The 12,283-nt window shown below is 43.7% G+C and overlaps 1 protein-coding gene across 1 annotated transcript in view; it reads left to right on the top strand.

Moving 5' to 3' along the window:
• The first annotated feature begins 483 nt into the window (after window positions 1-483).
• Window positions 484-12,283, top strand: part of EWSR1 (EWS RNA binding protein 1) — a 654,399-nt gene continuing 642,599 nt past the window's right edge. Inside the window, exons 1-2 of the mRNA XM_044068243.1 lie at window positions 484-5,488; window positions 6,276-6,314. Coding sequence (XP_043924178.1) covers window positions 5,332-5,488; window positions 6,276-6,314 — 196 coding nt within the window. The 5' untranslated portion in view covers window positions 484-5,331. The remainder of the gene's footprint in view (window positions 5,489-6,275; window positions 6,315-12,283) is intronic.

Here is a 12,283-nt window from a genome sequence, read left to right as displayed (position 1 = left end):
CACATTCTCACATTATTTTGGATGGACTTCTTTCATATTGGTTTTTGACATTGGAATACACTGTAGCACGTCTGCTTTTGGATCTCTTCACGTAACTTTTAGGGTACCTGGGACATTTGATGTTTTTTTTTTCCTGATAAAATGCCTTTGACAGTTAAAAGTCCTTATCTAATTAAAAAATCTTAAAGCAACTTTGAATCATCCCAGAAAAACAAGGGTTGCAAGACCAAACCAAAGTTGAGCAGTCATTTACTGTACTATAAGTAATATTTAATATACAAAAACCCAGTTATAGCATCAACATTTTTGCATGACAATAGGATTTCATCCGATTTACTAAGTGCATTGATGCTGTAAAAAAGCACAGGTTACCTTAAGAGTGTTTGAGGGGAACATGCAGCTTTGCATGCCCTTCCCCTCTTTTTTTTTTTTTTTCAGGTGCATGCAGGTGTGGGACTTAACAGGTAAAGCTTTGAATCATCTTATGGCTGTTTAATTGTTCCCTGGTGGTCAACCCTTGGTCTGGTAATGGAGAATGAATGTGCCATTTGCTTGGGCGGAGCTGATTGGTGACAAAAAAGGCTGGGGAGGTGTTTCATGGCTATGTATTTAGAGGTCCAGATCACATTGAAGACTTGCATCTGAAGATCCCTAAAAGGTAGGCATCTTTCCTTAAAGCTAGTTTGACTGGAATATGCTTGAGGCCTACACCTGATCCACTCTGACATTTTTTTTCTCCTTTGGTGTCCGATGTTTCTAATTCACCATATTTAGCCTGTGGAATAAGTTGCTAGTGCAAATTCAAAGTAGAACTTGATTACCTATAAGGCTAGTCTTGGTTGGATGTGTTAGACACATTTACACCAGTTCTACATTTCTGCTTAGTTTTGGAGGGGGGGAGCACTATAAAGTGCTTGAAAAAGGTGGCAAGAACTTGGGTGCCTTCATAAAGGTGTTTATGGCTGGGCTTTTTTTGGTTGCCAATTCAAGTGCAACTTGGACAATTTGAAGGGGGCATGAAATTTATCCATGATTTGGCACCCATTTTTCTAATGGACACAGCCCGTAAATGGTTCATTTTCTATGCCCCTGGTTGTAAATGTTTAATCTCCCTAGCCCCTGCTTGCACTTATCAAGGGTTCCATAACTTCTCAGATTTGGGATGCATGGCTTGGCTTAAGGCCCCAGTGGTCATTAGCCTAGTACACATCTATGAACTTGTAAGCATTTGCTTAGTATTGTTCATGTGTTCCTGTACAGAACCTACAGCCAAGCCATGATCCTGCTTATGTCTGCAGTTATCTCTGGTAAAAGTGAGGCGCCTCATGAGAGCGAGAGCCTGACTTCCTCTGAGTGAGGAAATGGAGGGAAATTCAGTCTCCCCCACCCCAATGTTGACACTGAAGACTGTATTTTCCCCATCTCAGCCACAGAGGAAATCTCATTTGAAGGCACACTGTTGCAGTTGAGTACTTCAGGTGTGAAGCAGAGTAGACATCAGGTGTCTGAAAAGTTCCTCTACAAAAACCCTGTGATGGATCCATCTACAACAGTATAGACTGAAAAGGATAGGATCCAAATTGGTTCCAGCACCAGTACTCTTTTAAATGACAGGGAAAGCTGTGTGTGAGATCACTGTGGAAAGAGGGCATCTGTAGTCTCCATTGACCTTCAGGGCCATAAATTCCGACATATGGTCAAGTACCACTGAGCCAAATCAAGAAGAGTATTAGAGAGCTGGCTGTTAGAAACCTGAGGACAGAATTATTGCAGTTCATCCCAGCTATTAGGTGCAAACCCTTATGTGCTTTTGGTGCTGTGGACAATGCATCCAGGGCAGCAACTGAGGGATCTGTCGTAAGACATGAATGTTTGAGGGTATAATTCCTGCTGGATGTAGACGTTCAGCTTTAGTGCACTCCTGTACAAGGATCCGCTCTTTGGGGACCCCAGTAATGAAGTATTGCTCCTCTTGTTTTGACCCTTGGTGTTCCAGAGAAGGAAAAGTTTGTCCACCTAAAAAAGAAAATAGTATGGAAAGGGAGACGAATAGGGAAAGCCTGGGGTGGGGGTTATGAGCATCTGTTTGGGAGTAGCCATGACTTGTGTATACCATCTCTGTAGCTTCCCTTTACCCAAACTCTTGCCCCAGCTGCAGTGTTAAAAGTAGATAGAGGTAACCCAGTGACTTAACAAGTTGACATCTAACCCTACTCCGCCAGCAAACCAAATATATTTAGTTCCCCATGTTCTGCAGGAACTTCCAGGGGAAGGTTTGTATCACTCCTGCCAAGAGAACAAAGTGGGGTTCTGTTCGGGGGTTGTTCAGGTTTCCTACAAAGGAAGGGCCATGGAGACTTTTCATAGGTCTTCAAAACAACGCTTCCAAGTACCCTGTTTCATAATGTTAATGTTGCAGGCTGTGTGGTCACTGTTTTCATATGCACTACTGATTATTTTGGGTTTCAAGGATGTCCATCTTTAAATTCCCAGTCACAAAGACCGCAGGTGTTTCCTCAGATTTGGGCAAGGAGCTTCCTTGTACCACGTTATGTCCTTGCCTTGTTTGATGCTGTAGCCAGTTTTCACCAAGTGCCTGGCGCCATTAATGGTAGCTGCAGAACAAAGGGCATTCTCATTTTTACTTTCCTGAATGTCGACTGCTTTCAGGCACTTCCTCCACCATTGCCATTTTTTTTTTGCAAGTCCATAAAACCCACAGCAGGGGGAGGGGTGCTAGTCCCAAATGGTCTTTTGTTTACCCCATTTTTCAGATGTCAAGCAAAACTGAAGGTTATTTACTAATTTCATATTGTCCCCAGGCAGTAAGATTTTCTATTTAGCAGTTCTTTGGCACATCCATTTTATTTGACTTGATTAAACCTCCCTGCGACTCCAGCTGGATTGTTGCACCCTCAGTTGACAGCATGGGTTAAATATTGATTTTTTTATGAAATTTCCTGAGAGATTTTTGCTGTCGTTTCTGCAGTGTCTTCGAAAAAGTCTTGGAAGGAAACATGTTTAGACTTTAGATAAAAACATTCACCCCTTTTCTACCCCCATACCCTGTAGCATTAGCTCTTCAGTGTGTATGAAGGTTTTGAGATGGATCCTTGTTCCTTCATCAGTGTTAGTTTGGTGGTAGTTTTGAACTTCATTGCTGTCCACTTGTAAGTTTGTAAGGCTTTACTGTGACATGTGCAGTCTTAGGCACCCCATTTAATTTTATTTATTTAAGTAGGTAAATCCATTGGACAGAAGTGACTATTTTCCAAGGGTGGCCTGGTGGCAAGGTCTAGGGAAGTCACTAGCTCGGTCGTGCACAGGCAGACGATGGCCAAAGGAATCAAACTGTAAACTGGTGACGCTTACAGCTGTAATCCTCTCTGGACTGCCATTCGTACCTGAAATTATTTTTATTGGAAATGCTTATGTTTCTTGCAGGAGAAATGGATGTTTACCGAAAAAAAAACAAAATGAAAAAGCTTATGGGGGGTTTGCATCAGCTAGTGAATGAGTTGCAAGTCTTCTCTGTAAATCCACATTATCTGACCATTCATAAACAAAAGGTTTCTTTCCTTTCGTAAAGGTATTAAGTTTTTACTAATGCTCTTTCACTGCTAATGTGATAACAAGCTGAATCGGTTATCTGTCTCTCTTGAGCTTTCATTCAGTCTGACCAAAAGTTAGTGGCTTCACTGTGTGCACAGCTTATATACTGTTAAGGTACAACTAAGCTTGTATGAAAAGATATGGTTTTCTTTGACAAAGGTAATAAAAGCTACCAAACTGTTTCTCCCCATTTGTTCTGTGCATGCATATTAGTAAAATCTGGTAGTTTTAAAGCCGTTTTGAGGCTCATTCCATCAGGGCTGTTTGCATCCACCATATTTTGTAATACTACCTTGGAATGACATTCATGCAGCAGTTATCCACTTTTTAAACTGAGTACATCTTCCACTGTCTAGTGTTTTGGGACGATAGTCAAGGGATTTATTTCCTTAGGACTGCATCCTCTGAGGTTAAGCATGTAGATGCTATCGTAGCTCCTGCAGCTGGAGCTCTGCAGTGTCAAATGTGAAAGGTTTAGTACGCGATGATTGTGCATCTAAGGTAACCCACCCACCATTTCCTACCCTTTTATTTTCTTATCTTACATGTGCATGTAACTTCTCCCTGATGTAACATTCTGGTTTTTGGAAGTGTAACTGTTCATTAAAAACTGAGGGGGTTTCATATATATATTGCATATGGAAATCTGCATAGACTAAATGTAGAATTGCTTGTAAGAGGGAAGGCATAATGTACAGGCAAGAATTTTTCCACCTTTGAGGCATGGCTGATTTAAGTCTGGTTAAATTTAATCTACTTTGGTACCAAAATGTTGCTGCTCACCTGTTTGCCATGTATAGGTTGATTCTAGTTTCTAGGCAGTATTGGCTAAAAAGGGTCCCTTACAAAGACGGGATGCCTTGAAATTTTTAGATTTGTTAATATGATGATGCTTTGCTGTTTCCCAACAGGTAAGTCAGATGTCACTTTTATTGCTTTGAGTTTTTTTCTATTCAATGGCTTTTTTTTTAACTTGGAACAACTTTTTTAACATGCTTTGTCGCATTTATATGCTACAGGTTACAAAGTGAGAGCCTTGTATACACTTCAGTACTTATAAAGTACCTGTACTCTGTACTGAGCCGGCAGCCTATTGAAAGTGGGACTAGAAACGGTGTCTTCCAATATATGGAGAAAAAAATAAAACATTTATTGTTCACTGTCCATATTTTTTGTAACTGGTACTGCACTTTTGTAGTTTGCTAACCAATACCTAAAGGTACCCACCTCATTTTTTATTGTGTATATTGTCCCAATAATTGTGTACAGTGAATAGCATATATGTGTAGTTTTAAGTATTAGGACGATGCTGCATGCACCAGCTGGGACCTACCTATAATACTTATTAAAGGTGCAGTACTTGTTAGCCATGCAGTTTGCTGTGTAACATAATTCCAGGTTCTATTGTACTTTTAAATATTTGTTGGTTTAAAGGTTTTTAACTGTCTAGGCTGCTGTTAGCAGCAGTTTACTTATTCATTATGCACTTTAGTAGCTTATCTTGTGCTAAGGCACCTGTTTTAGGTGACAATTGCCATGCGTATGCCTTACTGGTGGTGGTAAGGTACACATGGCTTAGCTGTGACTGAAGTTTTTTCTACCATGTATTGCACCATTAATAAAAATGCACAGATGCAGAACGGGGTGCACACTGCGGTGTTGAGTAAAGGTGTTCTGAAAAGAAAATAGAACTGCTATGAAGAAAGGCATAGTCACTCGATGAAAAGCTTTGGTTGGAGATGTAAACCAAGTGCTGGCTGTTCCAAGAGAGCCTCTGGGCTCTGGATGGTGCTGGCTTTTAAAGGCAAAACCCTTCATATCTTCGTTTATTCCCCCAGCAGCGCTGGAGACAGAGGTAGCTTCAGTAAGCCTGGTGGTAAGTTTTTGAGTATTATGGTTGAGTACAACAAAATTAACAATCTGTTTGAAGCACATTATTTTGCTTGTTTCATAAATGGTATGCAATGATTTTAATTAAAATGTATTGGTAATCTGTCCTGCCGGCATTCTGTTAGGGGTAAAGGTTAACATCTTGTTGGGGGAGTGTGGGGGGAGCAATGACTTGAAAGAGCACAGTTGAAAATTAACTGGGATAAAATCTTGTCTGCATAAAGTAAGAGTTAAGATATGCATATCTGTTTTATTTGGTGTTCAGATGTTTGCCCTCTAAGTTATTGCTCAACTGTCCAAATGCCAGTTGTAGTGTAACCTTTGCCATCCATTTAAGTGTAGTGCATCCACAATACAGCTGATAAATGATTTTGGTATTCCCCATTTCATTTGCTAACCAACATAGATTGAACTGGTTATTCCTCATTTCAGTTGCCACCAGCTAACATGTTCTTTCACTGGGTGATTTACATTAAGTATGGTTTTTCCATAGAAAATATAATGTCATGTATTGAAGACCAGTGGTTTAAGCATATGCTTACATTCACAATTACCATACTGTACCCAGTCAGATCAATTACAGCTGTTTATTGCAACAAAAGTTTGCAGAACTAATGAGTTGTGTACACATTTTGAGTGACCATGAATAGTAAAAACACTGCAGCAGTGGCAGTGCATTGTAAAAGTGCTTTGTTTGTGACTTGCTGAATGATTGGATTTAAGATGAATGAACTAACTTGATTCTTTATCCTTTCTTCTCCTGACTGGTGCAGCACCTCTACTTATTGATGACGGACCAGAACTTGAGCCAGGTAAGTTGCCTGTAAGCAAGTTTCATTGGACTGTCATTGAATTTTTTTCCCCCAGTGATATTTACACACAAGTTTGTATTTAAGCTCAGTGGACCACTTGAGGGGTGTGAGCTCTGGATATTGCAGAACATTTGCTGGAAGGCAAATTGTTGCAGAAGTTTGACATCTCTAACACAGCCGTAATTTTATATCCAGTGAATTTTATGTTGACATCACTACATTGCAGTGTCATTTTAGGACAGTTTTGGATTTTCCTGCATTAAGGTTTTTGTGTATTGCATGTTTCCAGCCTTTGCCGATTACAGAAAAAAAAAAATCTGATTTAAGGTAAATAAGCTGTCCAGAGACTTTGCCAGATGGAGAAAAGGAAATCATAAAACTGGTCATTGAATACTGTAGAATATTTTTATGTAAACATTTCCCAAGTTATATACATGAATTGGAGTAGGTGTACATACATTGCAAGTTGTATACCATTGTCTACTTTTTGGTAGAAGGGGAACAAGTCTGGCACTTAAACTGCTGGAGTATGCTGATGTCCTATTCTCATGTTGCAATATTCTCTGTGGGATCCTCCGCCTCAGGCGACCCGAATATCCGGCTTCTATGCAAAAGCTTAAGCCCGGTTGCTGTCAGGTGAGTGGGATGTCACACACAGGGCCATAAACCTTGAGCCTTAAATGTGACATCTGCACGTACAGACCTTGGAACTTCTCTGCCACAGTCGAATGTCAGATCGATCACTTCGCTCCATGCTTCAGAAGATGCCTTCAGGTAAGTACCTGTTGGGGAATCTATTTCTTTTGCTTTGGTTGCTGTTGCTCCCTTATTTAGATAGCATACGTCGGCAAGAAAGAGGAAATGTACGTGCGGTCGCCAGATTCCACACAAGGACCCTCATGAACTTTGTTCTGCTTAGGCCAGTCCCATGACCATAAGCAGCATTTGCCAATCGTTCGTACCTAAATCTCTTCTCAGTTGTTTGGCAGCCGTCAAACTTTACCTTGAAAACCAACGACTAAAGCGTTTAGCCCTAGGCATGGAACCTGAGTTGGCCATCGTGGTGGAACCACCTAAAAAGGCCAAATTTGTAAGGCCTACTGCTTCTGCCCCTTTGTTGGGTGTCCTGCCAGCTATCTGTATAGGGGCTGAAGGGCATCCAGAAGACCCAGCGATTTTTGGCGGGTACCTCTGTGGAAGCCACCATAGAATCCCCTAGTCAACACGTTCTCTGAGGTCGCTCTGGCTGATGTCGAGGATCAACCAGGCTTCGCCAGATGCCCACATATGGTTCTGGAAACTATCTTTTCCCGCTTACCCCTCTTCAAACTACCACTAAGATTACTCCTAAGATGAAGAAAAAAAATAAACATTTGTCTACTCCCACTGAAGACCATCCAGACTGGCAAACTTTTTCACAGTCCTTGGTTCAGGCCTTTATGGATGGCTCTTAGGCCCACAGTCTCTGCTGCTACTACCTTGCCTGCTCTCAACCCTAGGCCAGCCTCAGCGTATTCCAACCCCCCCCCCCCTGCAAACTCGGGAGGAAGACTCCTCTTCCTCCTCTGATGAATCTCTGACTTGCACATCCCGGTTGGCCTCGCCTCTGAACTATTCCCCAAATGAAGACGGTCTGGGGGGAGGCCCCCTCCCCGAAGATATTACTTTTGGGGAAACATTTTCAAAAATGAGGGAATTTTTCAAGTGAATTACTTCAGATGGTCGCCCTCCCCCTCTGCTATTCCACCTGTGATTCCAGCTTACCTGGATGCATTTGCATCAGCCTCCATGACCCTCAAATCACAGTCCCCAGCTCCCAAAGACCTGACGTATTTTACAAGGTCCCTGATGAACCCAAGTACTTCAAGTCACCTTTGGCAGATCCTGCAGTCATTGCAGTAGCTCCTGATAAGCCAGACAAATAGCTTCCTCCTCCGTTCTGCCATCAAACAAGGACAGCAAAGTCATGGACAGACTGGGGAAAAAGTTGCAGACGTCTTCCACGCTGGCCTTCAGGACAATCAATTATCAGACCCACATGGTCAAATATGCCCTAGACTTTGTCAGGCAACTTCCTTGCTTTCCTCTATGCCCGACTCTCTAGCAACTCTCAGGTAGCATTTAAGCTGTCTTGAGCATCACAGGTTGCCAGACACTCTATAAAGTGCAGCTGTGATGTGTCTGTGGCTTCAGCTGGGTCTGCAGCTTCAGCCTCTGTGCTGCGCAAGTAATCCTGGCTCAGGCTTCAGCCCCTCCCTGGGGACCTTAAAAGCAGAATCTTAGATGCACCACTGGACAACAATTTCCTATTTGGCAAGCAGCCTTCTGAATTGTTTAAAAGTCTTCATAAACATTTATTGGTCTCACCCATCCCCAAGTTTTACAGAAACTACCCTGTTAAGGCCACCTTTGTCAGGAGGACTCCAGCCCCATCCTCCTAGGCACAGGAAAGGATCTATAAAGGCATCTTCCCCAAGGGCAGCCAGTCCTCAACCTACCCCCAGACAGCCCTTTCCAGATAGAAAGGCATCTTTCCCAAGGGCAGCCCATCCTCAACCTACCCCCAGACAGCCCTTTCCAGATAGAAACAATATGTGACTGCCCGAGTGACCTTCCTCTCCGCTTCAGCTTCTCTCACTGTCTACCCATCTGGGAGAGTCACCACGGACCGCTGGGTATTAGCAGTAGTGAAAAAAGGGTACTTTATGACCTGGCAGGAAAAGCCCCTACCACAAGGTATCCTCTTCCTGCCCAAAACCAGCTACATGTAATTCCCCAGATCATCCAAGATCTACTCGCACAACTGACAATAGAAAGGTTGAAGGCTTATGCAGCCGAAACCGGTATGGGAATTGTGAACATCAATAAATTATTTTCAGGAAGGAGTGCTGTCTTGCATTTTTGGCTGATGAATTTTATAAGACTGAGCACCTGGTGACTGTACCTGCACAGAACTTATGTCCTTCTATTCCTATGTTGCAGTATTCTTGGTGTGGGATTTTCTGCCTTCAGTCGACCCGTACATCTCCTATACAAAAGCTTCAGCTTGGCTGTTGCAAGCTGCGTGGAACGTCACACGTAGGGCCCTAAACCAGGGAACATTATCTGACGTCTACACACAATCCTCAGAACTTTTCAGCCGCAGACTTCACATCGTATGATCGCTCTCCAGAAGTTTGATCGAATATAGATAAGTAGCCCATTGGGTTTTTGCATTTCTAATATTTTACCAATCTTGCATTGCTTAGGCTTGGTTGTTGTAGCTTTCAGCTGATGTCAGGGATAAAGGGAAAGTGCCAATGGGGCCACCAAATTCCCCATAAGGATACCCATGACAAATGCGTTTTCTGCTTAGGCTGGGAGCACTAACAATAACACCTGCCCTATTTGTAAATCTTTTGTGCCCAAGACCTTATGTAGCCATCTCACAGCTTTAAATCTTTACTTAGAAAACCAATGCCTCAAATGGCTGGCTGTCAGGATGGATCCCGCTTTGGAGGCTGCCCAAGAACCTCCGCGTAAGAAGGCCAAGATGCTTAGGCCTTCATCACCTGCCTCTTCGCACCATGACACCCTGCAAACTACTGATTGTAGGGGGTGAGGAGCGCTCGGTGGTTCTGTCGGCTGCATTGACCTCCCTCGCGGAGGCAGCTGCTCAGCTGATGACCGCCACTTCCACAGAGCTTTCTCAGACACTGACGCCTGTCGATGTTGAGGAGGAACCAGATTTGGTGGTTCCTTCGTCCGGGATCCAGACCTCTGATACCAGTTCCTAAGGCCACTCCAACCAAAAAGAGGCACAAGAAACACTACGCCTGCTTCTGAAGGCCCTCCAGACTGGGAGACCTTCACCTCTTCTGTTATGCAGGCATTTATGGCCCTCAGGCCTTCTGCCTCACCCACAGCTGCGCTGCCTCTGCTAAGCCCTAGGCCTACCTCTGCTTCTTGCATTCCCATGGCTCCCCTCCTTGAGGAAGAACATGAATTTTCCTACTCTTCCTCGGATGAATCCATCTCTTATGCATCCCAGATTGCTTCTCCCAAGGAATATTATCCTCCTGATGAGGATTCTGCGGAAGGGAATTCTCCACCTGAAGACATTACATTTGGTGAAACCATCACCAAAATGAAAGACTATTTCAAATGGGATATTTCCCAAATGATGAACCTAAAACAGTTACTTTGAACTGCTGCAAGTGGAGTCCCCCTTCCCTACAGCTGTCTACCCCCTGTTCTACCAGCATACTTGGATGCTTTCACTGCACCCTCTAGAATTCCTGACTCTCAGCCTCCTGCACCTAAGCACCCAGACCGCTTCTACAAGGTGCCAGAGGAACAAAAATTCCTCATAAACCACCCTTAGCAGACCCAGCAGTGATTACCACTGCCCCTGATAAACAGTCTAGGTTGTTACCTTCTGCTTCCCTTTTGCCGACTGATAAAGATAGCAAATCCATGGATAAGGATAGGTTAGAGGGTGTACACTTCCTCCACTTTGGCCTTCCGAGCCATTAACTATCAAGCTCACATGACCAAGTATGCCCTGAACTTAGTATCCCAAGCCACCTCTATGCTGGCCTCAATTCCTGACAGTCCCATTAAAACGGATATCTCCTCCAAATTGTCCTTGGCACTAGAAGTGGGTCGACACTCCATAAGATGCAGCTACGATGCAGCAGCTTCTGCTCGCTCTGCAGCATCAGCATCTGTCCTTAGGAGATATTCCTAGCTTAGACTACAGAATCTGCCAGAGGACTTCAAATCCAAAATCTTGGATCACAACTTCCTCTTTGGAAGGCAATCTGCAGACCTATTTAAGAATCTGCAAGAAAAAAGCAAAGAATTACAGGATATAAAACATCTCCTGGTATACCAAATTTTATAGGAGCTACCCGGCTAACACCATCTTAGGCGTAACCCACACTCTGCTGCCTCCTCCTCCAGACCCAGTTGAGGAAATAGAAGACATTCCTCATCCAGGCCTACTAACCCACCTCCTCAGCCTAGACGACCCTTTCAGGACAGGGGAGGTACTAATAATGTGTGACTGCCTTGCCCTGCCCCTCTCAGCCCACCTTACCCACTGTCTCCCCTTCTGGCAGAAAATCACTGCAGACCAATGGGTATTGACCATTATTCAAAAAGGGTACTTTCTGTCCTGGAAACAAATTCCCCCTCTGGAAGGGCATTCCATTCCCCCCCAAATACCAGTGCTATCGCATTACACAAATGCTGTTAGACCTGCAGCAAGGCACAATAGAGCCTGTTCCCACAGGACAAAAAGGAAAGGGATTCTACTCCCATCTGTTCCTGGTCCCTCGAAAGGAAGGTCCCTGGAGACCCATTTTAGATCTCTCCTTCCTAAACCTTTATCTGCAGGTACCCACCTTCAAAATGCTGTCACTTCACACTCTCTTACCCCTCATACTGTCAAATGCTTTAGTCACCTTGGACCTAAAAGATGCTTACCTACACATTCCCATCAGGGCCTCACACAGACGTTTCCTGCGTTTCTCTGGCCCATCCTCGCACTTCCAATTTACGGCCTTGCCCTTTGGTTTATCCACTGCTCCAAGGGTGTTTACAAAGTGCCTAGCTCCAGTCATTGCCTTCTGCAGGATCTGCAGGATCAAAGAAATCCAGATTTGCCCATATCTGGACAACATCCTTATCCTAACACAGTCCAAAGATTCCCTCTTAAGAAATCTACACTTCACTATGTCCCTTCTGCAAAGTCTAGGGTTCACCCCAAACTTCAAGAAGTCCTCCCTGAACCCAAAGGTATTCCTAGGTTGCAGAATCAACACAGAACGTATGACAGTCTTTCTCCCACAGGACAAGGCTCATTCTCTAACTTTCCACTTCCAGGAAGTCCTGGTTTCCCAGACAATCATTGCAAGGAAATTCCTTCGACTCCTGGGATTGATGGCAGCAACCATTGGCCAGAATGCATATGTGAAAACTGCAAT

The sequence above is a fragment of the Protopterus annectens genome, chromosome 4.part0 (genome assembly GCF_019279795.1).
Source record: "Protopterus annectens isolate FY-2018-M chromosome 4.part0, PAN1.0, whole genome shotgun sequence".
NCBI lineage: Eukaryota > Metazoa > Chordata > Ceratodontiformes > Protopteridae > Protopterus > Protopterus annectens.
The sequence above is the reverse complement of the archived record's forward strand: the minus strand, read 5'-3'. Positions and strand labels throughout refer to the sequence as shown.